At 29.7% G+C, this 22888-nt stretch overlaps 1 protein-coding gene across 15 annotated transcripts; it reads left to right on the top strand.

The window, feature by feature from the left end:
- Nucleotides 1-289: 289 nt before the first annotated feature.
- On the top strand, nt 290-22525 carry LOC130666175 (liprin-alpha-1). Of its 15 annotated transcripts, none has more exons than XM_057466990.1 (21): nt 290-549; nt 828-863; nt 989-1617; nt 3839-3940; nt 4028-4192; nt 4286-4360; nt 5317-5442; nt 5962-6156; nt 8646-8933; nt 8994-9137; nt 9356-9536; nt 10451-10821; nt 11542-11967; nt 12230-12325; nt 13558-13781; nt 13907-14195; nt 14265-14422; nt 14498-14974; nt 15955-16111; nt 16487-16603; nt 16677-22525. In XM_057466990.1, the coding sequence occupies exons 3-21, from the start codon at nt 1369-1371 to the stop codon at nt 16764-16766; spliced, it is 3930 nt and encodes a 1309-aa protein (XP_057322973.1). In that variant the 5' UTR covers nt 290-549; nt 828-863; nt 989-1368; the 3' UTR covers nt 16767-22525. The 15 variants fall into 15 exon arrangements, with proteins under 15 accessions (XP_057322973.1, XP_057322972.1, XP_057322974.1 ...); XM_057466989.1 differs by having other exon boundaries at nt 828-904; XM_057466991.1 differs by lacking the exon at nt 828-863.
- The last annotated feature ends 363 nt before the right edge of the window (nt 22526-22888 follow it).

Genomic DNA, 22888 nt, shown 5'->3' with positions numbered 1-22888 from the left:
TTTAATTCGCGTTGTCTCTGTTACAAAAATTATTTTTTAAATTACAAATTAATTGTCCAAGTGCCCAAAGATTCCATTAATTTTTTTAAGCAAAAAAAAAAAATGTAAATCCCATTTATTTAAAAACTAAAAATTTCAAATTTCAAATTTACCGCCAAAAGCATTTACGTAGAAATTCGTATATTCCCGCTTTATTTCGTGTCGTCTCGTGTAAAGTCGTCGTGTATTTGTCTCTTTACCCCTTACGTCACACACGCGCATACACAATAACCAAGATGGCCGTCGCGGTATTGAAAATGGAGTAGTGTAGAAGACTGGGCGGTAGTAATACCTGTAGGTGTGTCAGTTGCGCGGTTTTCCGCGGTTTTTACCGTGATAACGTGACCGGATACCGCCACATTTACTTTATATAAATAAGTTGTTTTTTTTTTTTCATATATTATTATTATTATATTATAAATTAATTTTATTATTTTATAAATCTCCATATATTTATAAATATTTTTTAAAACCCGCTATTCATAACGAACGAGAGCACACGTCTCTGCTGTGAGTTACATACACATATATCTATATATATAAATGTATATATATATCAAATTTAACATATATATTTTCATTACTACCCCCATTGTAATGTAATTACTAAATGTACACAAATATTTTACTTTCATCAGTAATTACTCCAAAAATCTGTCACTTTATTTTTTATTTTCTTACTCCATTTAAATTTCATCATAAAATTTTTTTTGCCCCGGGTGTCGGTGACAGATTTTGTAATTTTTTTTTTTCTATCAATTAATTTTTTTTTTCTTTTTATTTTGTAGATAATTGAGATAAAAAAAAATCAGTGTGTGATTGCGGTAGGTGTGGTGTCTTATGTAAAGAAGAGATTTATTTACTTGTAATTTCTAATAAAATATATATGTATATACATATATGTATATATGTTGTGTGAAAAGTAATAAAAATTAATTTGGTTGTAAAGTGGGCAGTAAAAGATGGGCGATTGGATCATCAGTTGGCAAATGCATCAAGATTTTACATCAGATTTAATCACAATCACTGATAAATCATCATCGTCATCATCATTATTATCATCGGAATCATCAGAAGTCGGTGTAAAAATAATAACGTCGAGTGATAATTGTAATTGTATTGAACATCACCGGCAGCAGACACTCAAGATCCCTTTTATTTCTTCAATTTATTCAACAGAGACACAAGAATTTAACCAATGACGTATTGGTCTTATAGAGATAGACAATTAATGAATTACATGTTTATTTAAAAAGCAAAACGTACTGTGACGTATTTATTATTTAAATATTTAGTCGTGTGTCTGTGCGTATGTCCTGAGTTGTCAAAATGTGGAATATGATGTGCGATGTGATGCCAACGATCGCTGAGGACAGCATCAGCCAGAGAAGCTCACAATTCTCTGGTGAAGATGCAAACTTCGAGCAGCTCATGGTCTCCATGCTCGACGAACGGGACAAACTCATGGACTCACTTCGCGAGAGCCAGGAGAGACTTCAAGAGGCCGAAGTCAGACTTCAAGAAGTCGAGAAAGAACGCGATGCTCTCAATAGACAAATAAATGCCAACGTTCCTCAGGTAGTTAACACATTTTATTTTTATTTTTTTCATTAGCATCCTCATTAATTTAAAAGTATTTTATTTTGCCTTAAGATAAAACGGGTGTTGCAATCACGCTCTGCAGAATCTCAGTTGCAATGTTGTCTTTTTTTTTGCTCCATGTAATGTAGCTCGGGGCATATTTTTAAAAATGGAATGTAGGAATTAATGCAGTGGGATAGGAAAAAAAAAGTCATATCATCATGAGCACGTGGGGGGTTTTGCGGGTGGTCGTGGTACCAGCGACGAATGAATGCAATTGTATACAATACGGGAAATTAAATAGCAATATAAATATATATATTGTACAATGTATGTGCATATATATAAATGTATGAGATATATGACGAAATAATTATGCAATTATTTATTATGAATACATACATGATTACATATGAAGATACGAGGGCGTTAAAAAGTTGTAAGATTGAGTATATATTTATATGTATTTATATGTATGTATGTATGTAAAGTATGTAAACGCGTGTGGTTAGAACCTACGGCGAGGATAAAGGCAACGGCGATGGTTACGGTGACGGCGGATAGGTGAGGTGAGTCGTTGACGGTACGACGGTGATTATAGAGAGCACGGTTGAGGTGTGCGGTGCGTGCGACGTCGGGTAAATGAGATGATTGGTTGTACGCAAGAGAGAAACTGACCGATCAATAGCCTACTACCACAACCACCACTACTACAACCACCTACTCGACGGTCTACTCGTCTGCTGTCGTCTACTCTCGTCGGCGACGACCCCGGGCGCATGAATGAACCTCACCTTATACTCCACGTTACTCCTATCGCTGGTTTATCTCCTTCTCTTTTTATCTCCGATTACACTAAAGTTGTACCAACAACTTTTATTACTGTCAATCGTACTACAATATATATAAATATAAACATATTGTATTTTATTTAATGAGATGGAGTTTTTTTTGCGATTTTGTAGAACGAGATATTGTAGATTTGGTCATTGGGTTGACAAAATCAGTCGTCATTAGAAGAGCGGGTTCTGAAATTGGTATTGGATAGAAATTTATCGATATATTTTGGAAATTTATTTGATTTATTGTAAAATATATTAATTTTTACGAAATTTAATTAATTCTTTTTTTGAGACCGGGAATTTTGAATAATTATCAGATCTATCTAAAATTGTATGAATTTTTGTATATATGTATATACATTTTGTAAATTTATCAGTTTTATCTAAAAATATTTGAATTTTTATGGAAATAAAAATTTGAATGCAGTCGATTAATATTTTGAGACCGCGAATTTATTAAATTTATCAGTTTTATCTCAAAATATCTAAATTTTTACGAGTAAAAATTTGACTTCTTGCAATTAATTTTTTAAAAGAGAGAATTTTGAAATTTATCAGATTTACTTAAAAAATATATGAATTTTTACAAAATTCAAAATTGAAATGATAACAATTTAATTTTTAAAACCGCGAATTTTTTCAAATTTGAAAAAACATCAGTTTTATCTCAGAATATTTGAATTTTTACAAAATTCAAAATTGGAATACCGACAATTTATTTTTAAGACCGCGAATTTTTAAAATTTAAAAAAAGTTATCAATTTTATTTCAAAATGTCAATTAATTTTTTAAAACTATGACTGTAAAATTTTGAAGAATTTCTGTATATATATTTTGTAAATTTATCAGTTTTGTCTCAAAATATTCTAATTTTTACGAGAGTAAAAATTTGAATGCTTGCAATTAATTTTTTAAAACAGACAATTTTGAAACTTATCAGTTTTATTTAAAAAATATATGAATTTTAACAAAATTCAAAATTGGAATGCTAAAAATTTATTTTTTTAAACCGCGAATTTTATGAAATTTGAAAAAAATTTATCAGTTTCATTTCAAAATATTTTAATTTTCACAAAAATTATAATTCTATCAATTTATTTTTAAAACCCGCGAATTTTTAAATAAAAAAAAAATTGAAAATTTGTTGATTTGTTACAAAAATTATAGGAATCAAAGATTTAAAAAATAAAAAAATTCAAGTTTGCCAGTTAATTTCTGTTCAAACTTTCTAATCGAACAATTTGATTGATTTCTATGAAACATTTAGAGAATAAATTAATTAATTGTATAAGGATTGAAAACTTTTAAACTGTTTTTTAAAAAATTTACTTTCGTTTTGTATTAAGTAAAAAAAATTATTATTTTTTTTTTGTCAGGAATTTTCTCAACTGACGAAAGAATTATCAGCAGCACGTGAAAGTATACTTGAACGTGAAGAAGAAATATCGGAATTAAAAGCAGAACGTAATAATACTCGGGTATGATAATAATAATAATTTACTATATACATTTACATAAATAAAATAATTGTTATTACACATTACTTATAAAAATAATTTAAACAGCTACTACTTGAACATCTGGAATGTCTAGTATCAAGACACGAAAGATCTCTCAGGATGACGGTGGTGAAGAGACAAGCGGCTGCACAATCCGGAGTGTCGTCCGAGGTCGAGGTACTCAAGGCACTCAAGAGTCTCTTCGAGCATCACAAGGCTTTGGATGAAAAGGTCTGTTTTTACCTAGTGTTTTTATTATTATTATTTGTCTTTACTTAGCGTCACGTAATTTTAAAAAAATTTATTTTGTTTATTTTATCGCAGGTCCGAGAACGATTAAGAGTCGCGCTAGAAAGAAATACAAGTCTGGAGGAAGAACTTGCACGGACCAAAGATGAGGTAAATAAAATACTCAATTTATATATTCGATGTTGAAAAAAATCTACTATTAAAAGATGAGCTCTTAATATTTATATTTAGAGGCCGCTTATCATATTTTCTATTTCCCATTTAAATAACATGGAAAAAAAATTTTGTTTGCAGTTTTATATCTCATTGTACAAATAAGCTCGGGTTATAATTTTGTAGGGAATCGAACGCTCCACAAAAAAAGACTCTTATCATTTTTTGAAAAATTCATCTGTTTAAAAGTTATTGGAGCTAGAAGTCAATTTATACAAAATTTCGAAATCTTTTAACTTTTCTGGGGAAACTATCAGACTTATCACAAAATACCATAGAATCTTTTTTGTAGACAATTTTATTTCTGACAAATTATCTCTGATAAAGGTTTTCAAAATTCCGCATTGTTTTCTAGTAATTTTCATTTTAATGTCAAGATCTTAAAATCGATCAGAACACTATTTTTTTCGAGCTTGATATTAAAATGAAAATAACTACAAAACAATGCGGAATTTTGAAAAAGTTTATCAGAAATAAATTGTAGGAAATAAAATTTTATACAAAAAAGATTCTATGGTATTTTGTGATAAGTTTGATAGTTTCCCCAGAAAAGTTGAAAGATCTCGAAATTTATTATAAATTCGTCTTCAAGCTCCAATAACTTTTGAACAAATGGAAAAAAGACAAATTTTCTTTAAAAAAATTTCATGCTCTCCAAAAAAAGACCTCATTCAAAATTTTCTTGTCGATTAGTTTCCATGATATCGCCCCAAACACTGACCTGTTTCTAATGGTTTTACTTTTGAGCTCTAGAATTTTATGTCATCAATAAATTAATTTACAGCAAAGATCGATAATTTTCCCGGTCATATTTTAGGATTAATCTAAAAAAAATACTCGATTTTTTTGACAGTCTCATATATATTTATATATTTATTTATTTAAACCAACAGTTGCAGCAATACAAAGCCGCCGGGTATCAACCCGGCTCTTCATCCTCGTCATTAAAAACTCTGGAAGATAAACCCAAAGAAAATGGGCAATTGGACGAACAACAGCAGCAACAATTGCAAAATAAGGTATCACTGCTTACATACCTTACACATGACAGTAATCATGAAAACAATTTTAATTACACTCATACACCCATAGCACATGATATTAAAAACAATTCATCAGCATCATTATTCACAATCATTTTTTTTTGGCCAATCGGTTGCGGTTCTATTGACAAAAATAAATAAAATACTGAATTAACATTAAAATTTATATTAATACGGGCAATAACCTTCCGCATGTACTAATAAATAATAAATGTAAGGCAATGGAAGCGGGTTGTGCTTGCATGTTATTACGATTTCATTTTGCATGAATCATAGCTACGTCTCATAGAGTCACTTTATTTTTTAAAAAATTATTTTCATAAGTGCGCATGTGTGATCATAATTAACAAATAAATTGAGCATTGAACATGTAAATGAAGAAATAAAAAAATCAAGACCATGGTGTTGGGATGTAATGTTGATTTTTGGGTTGAAATCATCAGTTTAAGTAAACGCTTGGTTAAATTTTGAATATCGTATTATATGATGGGACAGAATGAGGATCAGGAGACGATAACTCTGGAGGAAGGTGAACATGAACCGAGTAAACGAGTAGGTGATCAAAGTGATCATGGTATTGCGGAGGAGAAGGATGTGGAGACTGTCGAGGATGAGAGTAGACTCAGCAACGGCGATGCTATTGATGAGGATCCAGTTGCTGTTGATTTGCAGGCTACCCTTGATAAGCAGGTATGACGGGGAGAAAAGTCCGTGTCGGTCCTCGGTAGTTTTTCGAAAGGAATAAATTTATTATTTTAATCGTGTGGTTAATTTATATCACTGTCATTCCATACACAGGTACACGATCTTATTTAAATGTGTACAGTGCTCAAAAATATTATTATAAGTCCAAGTGCATGTATTATTTTTTTTTAAAGAATTAAAAAAAAAATTTTTAGAGGAATTTTTTTCAAAGAATTTTTTGAAGATTTATTGAGAAGAATTTGAAAAGAATTTTGAGAAGATTTATTGAGAAGGATTTTTGAAAAATTTTTTTAAAAGAATTTCGAGTAGATTTTTTTAGAAGAATTTTTGAAAAATTTATTGAGAAGAATTTTTGACAGATTTTTTTAAAAGAATTTCGAGTAGATTTTTTAGAAGAATTTTGAGTAGATTTTTTAGAAAAATTTTGAGAAGATTTTTAGAAAAGATTTATTGAGAAAGATTTTTGACGGATTTTCTAAAAAGAATTTTGAAAAGATTTATTGAGAAGGATTTTTGAAAGATTTTTTTAGAAGAATTTTGAAAAGATTTATTGAGAAGGATTTTTGAAAGATTTTTTTAAAAGAATTCTGAGAAGATTTATTGAGAAAGATTTTTGAAAGATTTTTTTAAAAGAATTTCGAGTAGATTTTTTTAGAAGAATTTTGAAAAGATTTTTAGAAAAGATTTATTGAGAAGGTTTTTTCAAAGATTTCTTTACAAGATTTTCGGAAAAGATTTATTGAGAAAGATTTTTGACAGGTTTTTTAAAAGATTTATTGAGAAGGATTTTTGACAGATTTTTTTTTTTTAATTTCGAGTAGATATTTTAGAAGAATTTTGAAAAAATTTATTGAGAAGGACTTTTGAAAGATTTTTAAATAAGAATTTTGAAAAGATTTTTAGAAAAGATTTGTTGAGAACGATTTTTGAAAGAGTTTTAGAAAAGATTTGTTGAGAACGATTTTTGAAAGGGTTTTAGAAAAGATTTATTGAGAAGAATTTTGAAAAGATTTTTAGAAAAGATTTCTTGAGAAGGATTTTTCAAAGATTTCTTTACAATGTTTTCGGAAAAGATTTTTTTAAAAGATTTGTTGAGAAGAATTTTTGAAAGTTTTTTTAGAAGATTTACTTAGAAGAATTTTGAAACGATTTTTTGTCAAGATTTTTTTTTAATAGACTTGAAAAAATTTTTTTTTTAAATAGAAACTGCACAATAGAATCTTAATTAATTTTTTTTTTACTCAATTAATTATTTATAATAAAAATTAAATAATAAAAAAAAATGGTAATTGTTGGCAATCACTCCTCCACACATTTTCTAAAGTTCCAAGTGCTTACACATTAAAGATCTATAATTAAACTTTTTCCACGTGTTCTGCTACACGGCGGAAAGAATTTTCTGTATGTATTTATGTCTATAACACAAGATATCTATCCGAACCTTGTAACTAAAGTGTGCAAAATTGATCAAAAATGACAAAAATCATGTTGATTTTCCAAAATAAATTTAATAAATTTCTAATAAATACTAATAATTAATTTTATTAATACCGTAAGATGGACGGTGGCGATAGAAAGGTCTAACTAAGAGTTAAAATATTTTTTGAGCTCTTGTATAGTGGAAAATTGACATATTTCTGTTATTTCAATACACTAACGGTGTACAACAGCTCACCTAGCACTTTGTTGCAAGTAGTTTGGACGGTATCCGCCTTCCTTTGCTAGTATAGTGTCTGACTGAAGCTCGCAACACAGTTTTACGCCGGCCCGTACTAGTAAGAGATGTAGTCTAAGGCATGAGTGCGTTAACATAGCCTTACTGACGAGTCCGTTAACGTACTTAGGACGAAACTACAGAAATTATGGCAAATAGGCATATACCTTAAGTTTTGGTGGTTGACTTAAGAGTCAATACATAGAATAAAAAGAAAAATATGTCAAATGGTGCAGGGTAGCACGGAACAGAAAAATTTCAAACTTAATCTTGAAATCAAGCTAATTTATACCTATGGTACACATGTACAATTTATTAATGCTTAAATAACACCTAAATAAGCAAACACATCTTTAATGCGCCGACAAATGCCAGAGAATGAAACAAGTCTCTTGGCAATTTGCATAATTTTGGTTTTTTGCTTGATACAAACAGGTGGAGGAGTGATTGTAAACAAGTACCAAAAAAATATATGAATACTTAAATATATAGAGCATGTGATGGAATGATCATAATTTAAAATTTTAATAAGAACAATTAATATTTATATTTATTATTTACGTGTAACACTTCCCGTATTGCCGAACATGGCGATTAATACAAAAAGTATAAAAAAAAAATTTTTTTTTCTTTTTAAAAAATACACGGACACGATTTCGCACACTTTTATACGCACAATGTGGACACTACTTTTAAACAGTATGTTGAGTAAAATTTAAATACAATAAATGATTATCCTAATGGTGTAAAAAAATTTTAGAATTCAGAGATCGCCACGTGGCAACGACGAGTTGGTGAGCTCAGCGGACGTGTTGCTGAATTAGAAGAGACTTTGAATAAGACACAAAAAGAGTTCATGAAGACACAAGAAGCGAACAATAAATTGCAACGCGACTTGAGAGAAAATGTCGCTCAGAAAGAAGATCAGGAAGAGAGAATAGCGACTCTGGAGAAAAGATATTTGAATGCTCAGCGGGAATCCACTAGCGTGCACGACTTGAATGAAAAACTTGAACAAGAATTGAAGCACAAGGAAGATCAGCTCAAGGTATTTATTTAATTTTGAATTTTAAACCCGGAATTGAGTAAAAAAAAAATTTTTTTCTAGTTGCAAGAAAAGAAAATCGCAGCAATCCAAGAAAAATTAGAACTCGCAGAACAAAAGTTAGCGCAGTATGCGAAATTACCTGAGATGGAGGAACAATTGAAGCAGAGGATGGAGGCACTGACGCAGGTGAGGAGGCCCAACCAGGTACGCAGGGAATTCATATATCGCCACATAAAAAAAAAAAGAAAGAAAGAAAGTTATTCATTTTCATTTCATTCTTTCATTTTATCATTTTTTGATTTCGTTTAAAAAATATGAGCCTGCCTATTATTAGTTAATTAATCAATTAATTAATTACCTGATTAAATGATTGATTAAAAATGAAAAGATAAAAAGTAATGATATTTAATAATAAAGAATAGATTTGTGATGTATTAAATAAGCAGGCGCAAGAAAAACATGGCAGCGCTGAGGATAGAATACAAAGACTGGAAACTCAATTAGAAGAAAAGAATGGGGAGGTGATGCGTCTTAATCAGCGTTTGAAGATGAATGAAGAGCACAATACCCGGCTAAGTAGTACCGTTGATAAATTATTGTCAGGTAATTTATTTTTAATTATAAATTTTATATAAAAATAAATGATACTGAAGTCAGCAGACAATTAAAATTTTTTGGGCTTTTTTTTTAACAATTAAATTTGAAGAAAAAAAAAATAAAAATATGCACATGTAGAAAATTTAAAAAACTGCAAGTGCAATTTTTTTAAATATTTTTTTTTTTTATAATTTATCGTTTTTTAAAAAATCCAAAAATTAATTAGATGTCGGCTAATTTGAATATCATTAAAAATAAATAAATTTAAAATTTGCTAGAATTTAATTCAAAAGTTTTTTATTGAACGATTTTTAAAAGATTCTTTTAAAGAAGTTTTTAAAAGAATCTTTAAAAAATTCTTTAAAAGAATTTTCATTAGATTTTTTTAAAAATCTTTTTGAAAAGAATTTTCGAAAGATTTCCTAGAAAAATTTCCGACCGATATTTTAAAAATAATTTTTATAAAAAATTTTCAATAGATTTTTTTTAAAAAAACTTTTAATAAAATTAAAAAAATTTTTTCAACAAAAATTGCACAGTAGACTCTTGATACATTTTTTAAATTTCCCGCTATGAAAATTGAAAATTTTTGAAAAAAGGGAAGTTGGTCCGATTTTAGAAAATTGAGTTTTCATCCAGCATCCAACGCATGTTTTAATTTTCTTCGGGATCGTCTAAGAAATTCTCTAGAAAATCGATCGAAAATCTCGACTCAGGGCTCGTTGATGACAAAAAAAATCTTTCCCTTCACTTCTGTGTGCTAGTATTCTTCCAGACGACTTGTCTGATACCCCCGAGACCTCCAAGCATCCAACGGGTGCCTTAATTTTGTTCGGGATCGTCGTCTAATTAAATATATAGAGCATGTAATAAAAATAATGAATACTTGTATTTATTGTATATAATTTAAAATTTTCTAGAATCGAATGAGAGACTGCAAGTGCATTTGAAAGAAAGAATGCACGCGCTGGAGGAGAAAAATGCGCTGACCCAAAACTTGGAGAAAATGCGTAAAATAGCTGAAGATTTGCAAAATGAAAAAGATGAATTGATTAAAGAATTGACTAAAGCAAGATTAGAAATAGACAGCGTTAAACGTCAAATGTTGCAGCAAGAAATAGCATTTAATATTCAACAGACTGATGCACTGACACGTAGTTTATCACCAAATGCCGTTACGTTGGTTGAACCAGCGTCATCTTCCAGAAGTGCCAGCCACAGTAGTTTTGATACTCATTCATTACCAAGACGTGCTACTGGTAAACGGATTATTGATGATGATTCCGCAAAGGTAATGTCTAATAATACTAATAATTTATCTTTAAATTATACTCACTGTCATTTTGACATCACGTTATTTTTTTTTTTATTTATGTCGTCAATTGAAAAAAAAAAATTTTTAATTTTAAAAATGGCGTGTATTTAAGTGAAGTAAAAATTTTATACAGTTTTTGTCTTTTAAATTATAACTGTAAAAAATGGCGCGTATTCGAATGAAAATAAAATTTGATTAACTTTTTTAAAAATTTAAATATTTAAAAATTGGCGCGTAATTGAGTGAAAAATAAAATTTTCTACTCTTATTTTTTTATTAAAAATTTAAAAAAATGGCGCGCATTCGAATAAAAATAAAATTTTGTTTACTAATTTTTAAAAATTTAAACATTTAAAAATTGGCGCGTAATTGAGTGAAAAATAAAATTTTCTACTCTTATTTTTTTATTAAAAATTTAAAAAAATGGCGCGTATTCGAATAAAAATAAAATTTTGTTTACTAATTTTAAAAAATTTAAACATTTAAAAATTGGCGCGTAATTGAGTAAAAAAAAAATTTCTACGGTTATTTTTTTTATGAAAAATTTAAAAAATGATACGAGTGAAAAATTTCTAATTTTTTTTCAATGAAAATCAATATGGGGTAAAAATGTCACAATGACACATAATTCTAGACTCGTGTAATTTAAAATAAAATTACCAGCCCGTTAAAAAAAAAAAAAAAAATGAATTACAGAGTTACGTAGCTCGCACATTAGCAGAACAAGAGTGGGAAAAATTACAGCAAGCCCACGTGCTGGCAAACGTACAGCAAGCATTCGACGTATCAAGTGACGCAGAAGTAGACGGTGACAACGAGAGTTTGTTCAGTTCAGCTGCAGACATGATCAGCCCATCTGATCAAACAGACGCCCAGACACTCGCGATGATTCTCCAAGAGCAACTCGACGCAATAAACATCGAGATACGATTGATACAAGAAGAGAAACAGAGTACCGAAGCACGTGCCGAAGAATTAGAATCACGAGTAGGTAGTCTGGAGCACATGAACCTATTGTCACGTGGTCGTAGTCACGAGCGTGCTTCTCCACCACTGAGCGGTCGGTCAACACCCAAATCTCATCACAGTCCCAATCGCGATTATCTCCATAAATATCATACTGTAAGATATTTTATTTCAAATTCATTTTTAATCATCAGTTGATGTTATTGCCAACACTCCTGATCCTAATCCAAGTCCTAGTCCTAGTCCTGGACCTGGACCTGGTCCTGGTCCTAGTCCTGGTCCTGATCCTGTCCAATAGATTTACGGTTTTATTCACGACTTTGTCAATAGGAATGTGTGTTAATTGCAAGAGTGAATGTCCTTTTTGTTGTCCTTAAGGATTCATAAAACCTTTTGGGATGGGTATGGGTTGTTACAGGCACCAGCCTCAATGTCACCTGCGCATCTTCATCAATATGCATCTTCATTGGCTAGCCCATCGGGACAACTGTCTGAGTCTTTGCCTGCCAGCCAGGTTCGTGTTCATTTCCCACTCACTCTCACTATCACTCACTCACTCACTCACTCTCACTCTCTCTCTCTCTCTCTCTCTTCAACTAAATCACAGCTCGCACACAAGTGTCAGACATTTCCTCTTCACCGAAATCTTAAACCATCAACACACTGTTATTTTTATTTTTATTCTTTGTTTATTTATTTATATTCAATCACACATGTGATGATAAATAAACAGAATGGGAGATTATATTTGTGTGGATGTGTGGATTTATTTGCTGAATGCGACACTCACGCTTGATACAAGTGCATGTTAATGTTAGTCAGTACATATTGTGTTAATTATGAATTGTTATATATGTTGGGGTAGCGCAAAAAAAATTAATTTTTTTTTTATCGTATGAAAAGTTTCAATTTTTTAAAACTCGCGGGAATTTCAATTTTTTTAAATTAAAAAATTCAGAAGAATTTGGATGTCAAGTTTGCAGATAATTTACTTTCCATAAAAATTTCATAATTTTCGAAAATTCCGAGAAATTTTTAAAAATTGATTTTTTTTTAATTTGAAAAATCTGAAGATTTTGGAAAATTTCATATTGTGATGTCAAATTTGTAGATTATTTACCTTCCATAAAAATTTCATACTTTTTAAAGTTCCTGGGAAATTTTTTTAAATTAATTTAAAAAATCTAAAGATTTTTGAAAAATTCATATTTTCAGATTTTACTTTCCATAAAAATTTCATACTTTTTAAAAATCCCGGGAAAGTTTTTAAAATTCAATTTTTTTTTAATTTGAAAAATCGAAAGATTTTGGAAAAATTCATATTTTGATTTCAAATTTTCAGATTTTATTTTCCATAAAAATTTCATACTTCTTAAAAATTCTGGGAAATTAAAAAAAATTTTTTTTTTTTAATTAAAAAAATCTAACGATTTTTTAAAAATTCATATTTTGATGTCAAGTTTGCAGACAATTTATTTTTCATGAAAATTTCATACTCTTGAAAATTCCCGGGAAATATTTAAAATTCAATTTTTTTCTAATTTGAAAAATCTGAAGATTTTGAAAAAATTTATATTTTGATGTCAAATTTTCAGATGATTTATTTTCCATGAAAATTTGAAACTTTTTAAAAACCCCGGGAAATTTAAAAAAATTTATTTTATTTTTTCTTGCTAATCCTAATGTATATAAATATATATAGACGCATATATAAACGTATACACACAAAGGACAATATATTTATAGTTACAGCTGTCAGGTGAAGAATTGCACTCCGTTAACGACCGTGACGGTAGCATGGGCGGTGGGATGAACAGCGGGCTAAGTATGAATAATGACGCAGCATCACCATCAACAGCCAGATCCATAAGACTCGAACGTGTCGTCCAGGCACTAGCGCACAGCCAAGAAGAATTACGGAGACGCACAGGTCATACCGGATTTCCCAATGCCGGTTATCCGACCCACAGGTTCGCACTAATCCTCTAATTATTTATTTTAATCCGCTAACCTAGAATTAGACAAAAGTAGCTTCTAATAATTAGAAGTAGACATAGAAATAGAACTAGAAACTAGATTAGTGCTACATGCTTAGCAGGCATGGGCATCATAACAACGGCACGCTGAATTGTGGGACACCACCTTCACCGTTGTCTTCACGTCATAGCAGCCAGGACAGTCTACACAAAAACAATTACATCGGAATGTCCAGCAGCGGAATGGGTCATCCAGGTGTTGGTTTACCACTCGGTCAGCTGTCAAGTTCTCACTTGCAAATGCAGGCCAGTGGCATGAGTCCGGCTACTGCTGCTGCTGTTGCTGCTGCCCAGAAAAAGAAGGGAATCAAAAGTAGTCTTGGAAGATTCTTCAGTAAAAAAGACAAGGTATCAGTTGATGTTTTTTTTTTCACTTTAATTTTTAATTAATTAATAAATAAATAAATAAATTTTTAGATTAAATCGAAGGACAATTCCATGGGAGCTGATATGGCCGGATTTGGTCCTGGTGGCGCGAGTACACCAGCAGATCCAGACTATGGTGACAGTGTCACTGTAGTCGGTACTCAATTGAGTGGTAGTAAGACTGAATTTGATCGTAGGAAAAAGAAAAGGTTAATTACTTATTTAAATATATAATAAATATATGAATGAATGATTAGATAAATTAAATTTATTTTGTAACGCAGCATGTTGGATTCGTCGCGACATGAACTGCTGGCAGAGGCAATGAAAGCCGGAACACCATTCGGACTATGGAATGGCCCGACAATTGTCGCGTGGCTGGAACTGTGGGTCGGCATGCCCGCTTGGTACGTCGCTGCTTGTCGTGCGAATGTAAAAAGTGGTGCTATAATGAGCGCTCTGAGTGACACGGAGATACAGCGCGAAATAGGAATAAGCAATCCGTTGCATCGACTGAAATTACGACTGGCCATACAAGAAATGGTGTCGCTGACCAGTCCATCGGCTCCTAAAACCTCACGCACGACATTGGCCTTCGGCGACATGAATCATGAATGGATCGGCAACGTCTGGTTACCGAGTCTTGGGTTACCACAGTACAGATCAACGTTCATGGAGTGCCTTGTCGATGCACGGATGCTTGATCATCTTAACAAAAAGGACTTACGTGGACAGCTGAGAATGGTTGACAGTTTCCACAGGTTTGTATTTTTATTAATTATTCACGGATACGCCATTTGTTTATTTACAGTCGACTTTGTTGTGCCATAAGTCTGTTATAAGTCTCTCCCCCCGAAATTGATATTTTTTCTCACCCTTTGAAGCGTAAAATTTTGGTCCTTCGAGCCGGCAATAAGGATACTCGTTTGCGAGATTGGCAACAGCCAGAAGAAACTTATCTGCAGAAAGAGTGTAAAACTTTTGCAACATGAATGACGCGTCTGTTGTATCTATTCCGAGGTATCTCTCAATAGCGAAACCGCGAGATACTGCTTCGGGTAGAGGAGTGAACCCCCAGCGATTCAAAGCAGATCCGCTCATGGCTATCGCCGATTGGAATAATCCAGCTGATGAATCAGAAAGCACATGGTCCAAAGTACAAACAGAGCCAGCACTGTGTCCAAAAATCGTAACTCTCTTAGGATCTCCGCCAAAATTATTGATATTTTGTCTAACCCATCGAAGCGCAAAGTTTTGGTCCTTCGAGCCGGCATTTCCACTAGCATTTCTGAGGTTGAGAGACAGAAATCCCAATGCTCCAAGCCGGTAATTCATCGCAACGACCATTACGTCTTCTTCAATTAAAAAATCGGGCCCATATGACTCGGGACTACTGGACCCGCTTTCAAAGCCTTCTTCGTAAATCCAAACCATTACCGGCCGTAACTTTGTGTCCCAGATCTAAAGTAAATAAAAAACGATTGTAATAAAATCTAATCATCGACTTCAGATGCTACACTTATTGCAATTACTTTCAGTGTATAAACATTTAAATAAAGACAGTCTTCATTTCCGGCGACAGACCCATTGATAATATTCAGCTGCGGAATCATTTTTATGCTCCGTTGCCTGATAGATTCCTGTCCATGCGACAAAAAAAAATTCCCCTACGTCCTAAGACTTATGACGTCGACTGTATTGATACAGTTTTTAATTATTAAAATTTGTTTATTTATTTTAGAACAAGTCTTCAATATGGAATTTCATGTTTGAAACGATTGAATTATGATAGACAACAACTTGAAGACAGAAGACGAATGGCTGAGAGTGCGAATGTTGATGTTATAGTATGGAGTAATGATCGTGTTATTAGATGGGTTCAATCAATTGGTCTTAAGGTATTTTATTATTTTAAATTTCAAATTACACGTCTGTGAAATTATAAAAATTTTATAGAAATTTTGATCCCAGTGCTCAAAAAGGTCACAATTTATTCGAATAAATCCCTTACATTTACAAAAAAAATCTTACTCTTGATAAAGAATTTTTTTTGAATTAAAAAAAAACCGCGAAAATTTTTCTAACTCAAGCGCGCAATTTTTTAAATTTTAATTTACTAATTTTGAAATGTTCCCGCTCTGTACTAATAAATAATTGAAGTTATCAATTGACAGTAAAGAGCGGGAACATTTGAAAAATTAATTGAAAATAGTCTGGGATCAAAATAACACCTGTTGTAATTTAAAAATTAATAAATTTATTTAATTTTCCAGGAATACGGGAACAATTTATTAGAATCTGGAGTTCATGGTGCCCTTATTGCCCTGGACGACAGTTTCGACGCTAATTCATTTGCACTTACTCTACAAATACCGACCCAAAATACCCAAGTATGTATTAAAAATTTGAATTATTCAAATAAAAATCGCGGGAAAATGAAAATAATTAAAATAAAAATTACAGGCAAGACAACTATTGGAAATGGAATTTTCAAATTTACTTACCGTTGGCACGGAGAGGCATCCAGACGAATCGAACAGTTTGAAATCTTGATCAAATTTACCAGCCAGGCCATCATTACCACGCCATCATCAACCCCATCACGTCTAGTCTACCGCAGCTACTGTACCGCGCTGTACATTTAAAACTTACGGAGTAACAATATAAAAAATATTTAAATTTTAAAAGCGTTCGCGCTTTTTGAGTATCGATGCAGTGAAAGGGTAACGGAATTTTGTTTTTACTCGCAATCACAGCAGGTTCATATCAATTTACTCCAGTCTATCAGACAAATCTGATCGTAAATTATTGATATCTATATAAATATATATAAATATATACATATATTTATAACGGGAGGTAAAATGGACAGAAAATTTCTGACTGATTTTTTTAGTCTACCCGTTTTACCCCCGCCTTTATATATATATTTATAAATATTATTGATATTTAAAGAAACGGAAGCACTCAGTGCTTTATTTAATTAATATATTAATGTAATTTAATTATTATTATTAAAAAAAATATGAAACCGCTAATTAATGGTGAAGAAATATATCAAGTCGCATTCCTAGTATTGTAAATGATTTAATAAAATGTGGAAATGGAGAGAGAAAAGATAAAAAATAATAATAATAATTAAATAAGTAAGAGTGCGTGTAAAAATAAAATAAAAAAAATAAAAATGAAGAAATCAAGACGGCAACTCCAAGTGACAATAATTCCATCGGGCTGAATTATTTATTTGTTGCTTTTTTTTAATCATTAAATAATAAATTAGTATCATAAATTTTTTCATCATATATAATAATAATAATAATGATAATTATTATTTATAAAATTACCGTTGTATTATAAATCGTGTAACTTGAAGAATGCAAATGCGCACGCATCATAAATCGCACAAAAAAAAAAAACTAATCACTTAAATTATTACTCTAATTTATAAATTGTGGCTCCAATGTGCCATTGAAGGGAATGAAAATTTTCGAATTTGAATTTTGAATTTAAAATATAAATTTTTTTAACAGTAAAATATAAGTGCGAGTTTATAAAATAAAAAAAAAAGTAGTCTTGATACTTTACACAATCTCTGATTAAATATTTATGTATCTACGATAATAAATAATAATAATAATAATAATAATAATAATAATAATAATAATAATAATAATAATAATAACAATAATAATAATAATTTATTAAATATATAGACAAATATGTATATGAAAAATGATGAAATGAAATTTAGATACAACAAAACCATCGAGTATTCGTATTAAAAAAAAAAAAAATGTTAACACAGGACAACTGTACTTTATACACATTAATATATTATTATTAATTAATTAATTAATTAATTAACGTGAGAAATTATTGAGAGTTATATTTAAAAAACGAGGGTGGGTATGCACAAGCACAATTATTTACTCTCGTTATTTATTTATTAGTTACCGATTAAATTTAAATGGAAAAATGAGATAAAATTTGTGAGTGTGCGTGGTACGATGATGAATAATTGGGCGGTTCAAATTCATAATCATTAAAAAAATTATATAAATATTTGCATGAATATTTATAGTAGGATCCGAATAGTTCGTCATAACTAAATACATTACAATTTAATATTTATTAACTTTGACAACGTCGATGATTTGGATTTATTATTTCAAAAAATTAATAAGTATTTTAATTTTTTTTTAAATACGGGGATAAGTAATCAGATATCATCATATATGAGCAGGTATGAATTCTTGTATGATCATATGTGGTCAGGTATGACCAGGTTTGAATTCGAGTATGGCTACATATGATCAAGTTTAAGATCATATGGTTACATGATCAGGTTTGACTTCATATGTGATCAGGTATGAGTATACATGGGATCAGATACGTGTTTATGTGTGAAGGGGTACGAGCTTACATATGATCAGGTACGAGTTAGTATAAGTTTATGTGTGATCAGGTATGAGCTTACACGTGATCAGGTATGGCTTCATATGTGATCAGGTATGACTTCATATGTGATCAGGTATGACTTCATATGTGATCAGGTATGACTTCATATGTGATCAGGTATGACTTCATATGTGATCAGGTATGACTTCATATGTGATCAGGTATGACTTCATATGTGATCAGGTATGACTTCATATGTGATCAGGTATGACTTCATATGTGATCAGGTATGACTTCAAATATGATCAGGTATGACTTTATAGGTGATCAGGTACGAACTTACGTATGATCAGGTATGACTTTATAGGTGATCAGGTACGAGCTTACGTATGATCAGACATGAATTCGAATGTGATTAGGCATGGCTTGACGTGTGATCAGGTGCCTGTTCATATGTGGTCAGGTATGAATTCACGCGTGATCAGGTATGAATTAATATATGATCATACGTATTTATGTAAGATCAGGTGTAGGATCAGGTATGGCTTCATATGTGATCAGGTATGAGTTCATATGTGATCAGATATGACTCCATTTATGAGAGGTATGACTTTATAGGTGATCAGGTACGAGCTTACGTATGATCAGACATGAATTCGATTGTGATCAGGCACGACTTGACGTGTGATCAGGTATCTGTTCATATGTGATCAGGTATGAATTCATACATGATCAAATATGAGTTTATGTCAAATCTTGTGTGAGTTTGAACCTTATCAGATATGATTCCATCAACGCATTTTTTTCTAATAAAATACTTATTGAATCAATGAAATATTTAAAGAAATAATCATCGATAAAGTTATCGCGTCTTAAAAAATCTATTATTTTATGCCTGCCTCTAAAAAAAACTAAAAGAATTTAATCAAGTATATTATTATTATTAAAATAATAAATAAATAATATATTAAATGCGAATGAATGTGCGCGCATATAAAAAATTAAACATTTCTACGTAGATTCAAAATTATAATAATAATAACAATAATAATAATAATAATAATAATAATAATAATAATAATAATAATAATAATAATAATAATAATAATAATAATAATAATAATAATAATAATTATAAAACGATTTAATCGCGGGCATTTTATACCGAAATAAAAAAAATGATTAAAAAATACTAAACAGACTTATTAAGTGAAAAATATATACACGTGATGCACGTGGGTAATCTTGACTTGAGACATTTAAAAAATAATATATATATATATATATATAAATATAAATATAAATATTTAAATAGACGTGATTAATTATGTGAATAAAAAATAATTTTAAATGAATTGTCGCGGCTGTCGATCGATCGTATGTTTGACTTTTACATAAATTTGAATATATATAAATATATATTTAAATAAATAAATAAATTTTCATATAAAATGCATAATCCCATTAATTTTTAATTAATTGTAAATAAATATATTTTTTTTTTTTTTTAGAAAAATTGCAGTATTATAATTTTTTTTTTTTTTTTTTGAATTTGTAGTACGCTTTTATAATACTAGTGGTGCCATCGTTGTTTATTTATAACTTAATTATTTAATTGACTTAATCAAAAATAAAATAAATTTATTAAATAATTAAATTTATTAATTAATCCCATATTAATATATTTCATATTTAATTATCATTGTTATTATTAATAATTTTAAAATAAATAGACTTGACAAACGCACAATTGTGGCTTCGATCGATCGATAGTTAAAATTTTTAGCGAAATATTTAAAAAGTAAATAAATATTATTACAATCGTGAGCGTATGATTGGTTAATTTTTTTAGGATAGTCAAAAATAATATTGATAATAATAATATTTGAGTGGAATAACACGTTAAAAATTTTGCGACAACGATCAAGCGAATTAGTCGATTTAATATTTAAAATAAACTTTTTGAAAATAAAATTAAATAAAGGAGAGAAGGCTAGTAGGGATAATTAATAATTTTTAAAAATATAAATATAAATATGTAAACTACTTTACACTGAGCGAAAAAGATATTTTATTACTTTACCAAATTCATGAAATTTTATTTTTTTATAAATTTTATTAAATTATTTACCAAGAAATTTTTTTCCGTGAAATTTACTACGGAATACTTTAATAAAATTTTTATTTAAAACTTTAATTCTTTAGAATTTTTTTTAAATTTCTACTTTTTTATTTCAAGATCCGCGTAGGATTTTTTTTTTTATTAAAAAATCTGTTAACTTCACAATTTTACTAGTGTAGCGAAGTGCGAAAGCCGCAGGTCTGGTAGTCCGTAGAACTCGGGTTCGAATCCCAGTGTAGGCATGAGATTCTACCGCTGACATTTAAATGACCCGCGTATTTTTAAATTTCGCAAATTAAATTATTCAAATTTTATCCGCGATATTTACTACTGAAAATTTTACTAAAATTTTTATTTAAAACTAATTTTTAGAAACTAAAAAAAACTCCAGTTTTCTATTCTAAAATCCGCGTCTATTTTTATTTTCTCTAAATTTTTTTTCTAATAAAAAATCTGATGACTTCATAAATTCTCTAGTGTAGCGAAGTACGAAACCCGCAGGTCTATTACTCCGCAGAACTCGGGTTCGAATCCCAGCTTCGGTATAAGAATCCGCCGCTGAAATTTTAAATAACCCGCGAATATTCAAATTTCGAAAACAAAAAAGTAAATGATTTAAATTTTAAAATTAATTTTATCCGTGAACTCTACTACTAAAAAATTTAATAAAATTTCTATTTAAAACCGCAGTCCCTTAATTTTTTTTAAATTCCACTTTAATACTCCGCGTCTATTTTTCTTTTTTTTTCTAATAAAAAATACAAACCCACGAAAAATTCACGAGTGTGTCGAAGTGCGAAAGCCGCAGGTCTGATACTCCGTAGAACTCGGGTTCGAATCCCCGCGCCGGTATAAAAATTAAATGACCCGCGAAATTTAAAATTCTCAAAATAAAAATTTAAAGTTTATATTTAAAATTAAATTTTTTTCTGCTCAGTGTACTAAAGATGTGCCCCCGCAATGTTGTTATAATGATGTTGTTGTGTGATACTAAGAGTGTCATTGTTGTTGATTGTTCATTTTTTTTTTCCGCGCAAAAATATACCCCTTAAAATCAACGTATCATTATCATCACGTCATAACGATTTATCATTATTATTTTATATCGATATATATAAATAAATATATATTAAATAAATAAATAAATAATTAACAATTGCTAAGTGCAACTTACCGAAATAATTGTATGTATGTATGAAATTATAAATAATTGTACGTAAATATTAAAACCAAATAATTTTTATACCAAAGACTTTTTTAAAATTTATCGCGCCATCTTCGTCATGAATTATTTAACAATTTTTTTTTTTATAAATAAAATTTTTTTTTGTTTTTAGAAAGTGATACTAACATATCGTAATTTTTTATTTATTATTATAATTGTTTTTTATAAACTTATTAAATCATGACTTTGATGTTTGCGTTTAAAAAAAAAAAAAAAAAAAAAAAAATTGGCTTGATAATTATTAATTATTAATTGTTATATTGATTAATGGGTAATGAGTGTGTGTTTAAAAAAAAATGGATTAAATAAAATAATTATTTTATTTTTCGGGAGTTGCACACCAAGCAATACAAGTTGTAAATGAATCAAGTTATTTTAATCATCATAATTGTTAGTTTATATAATATATAGTGTGCTCTAGCGCAAAAAAAAAAAAACAAATAAAAAAAACACATTCCATATTACACACACATGAAAGATATAGAATGGCAACGAGTTGCAAAATAAATTATAGAGAGTAAAAATATTAATGATGAGTAAATAAATAAATAAATAAATAAATGGATATTGAAGAAATATATAATAGAAATTTATTCTGCAACTATGAATTGTAAGAAGATATTTAAATATGAATGATAGAGCATTTGTAATGGCGCGAATAAGTCTTGTACGACACGAACAAAACAACAAAAATTAACAAGAAACAAAAACATTGTAGCAAGCTTAAAATGCCTTCAATGTATTCAATTGTAAATATATACCATTGAACGCGAATGAATATGAATTTTTATTTATATTTTTACCTATTTTTCATTTCAATCAGTGGAAATTATACTGGAACGTCGCTGGTTCAGTCAATGGCGTTTTGGCGGGAATTTAAATTCAATGGGTTTGAGTATGGTCACGTGTGATCATATATGACCAGGTATG

The sequence above is a fragment of the Microplitis mediator genome, chromosome 3 (assembly GCF_029852145.1).
Source record: "Microplitis mediator isolate UGA2020A chromosome 3, iyMicMedi2.1, whole genome shotgun sequence".
Classification (NCBI taxonomy): Eukaryota; Metazoa; Arthropoda; class Insecta; order Hymenoptera; family Braconidae; genus Microplitis; species Microplitis mediator.
Note: the sequence above shows the minus strand (reverse complement) of the source record. Positions and strands in the feature narration are given on the sequence as shown.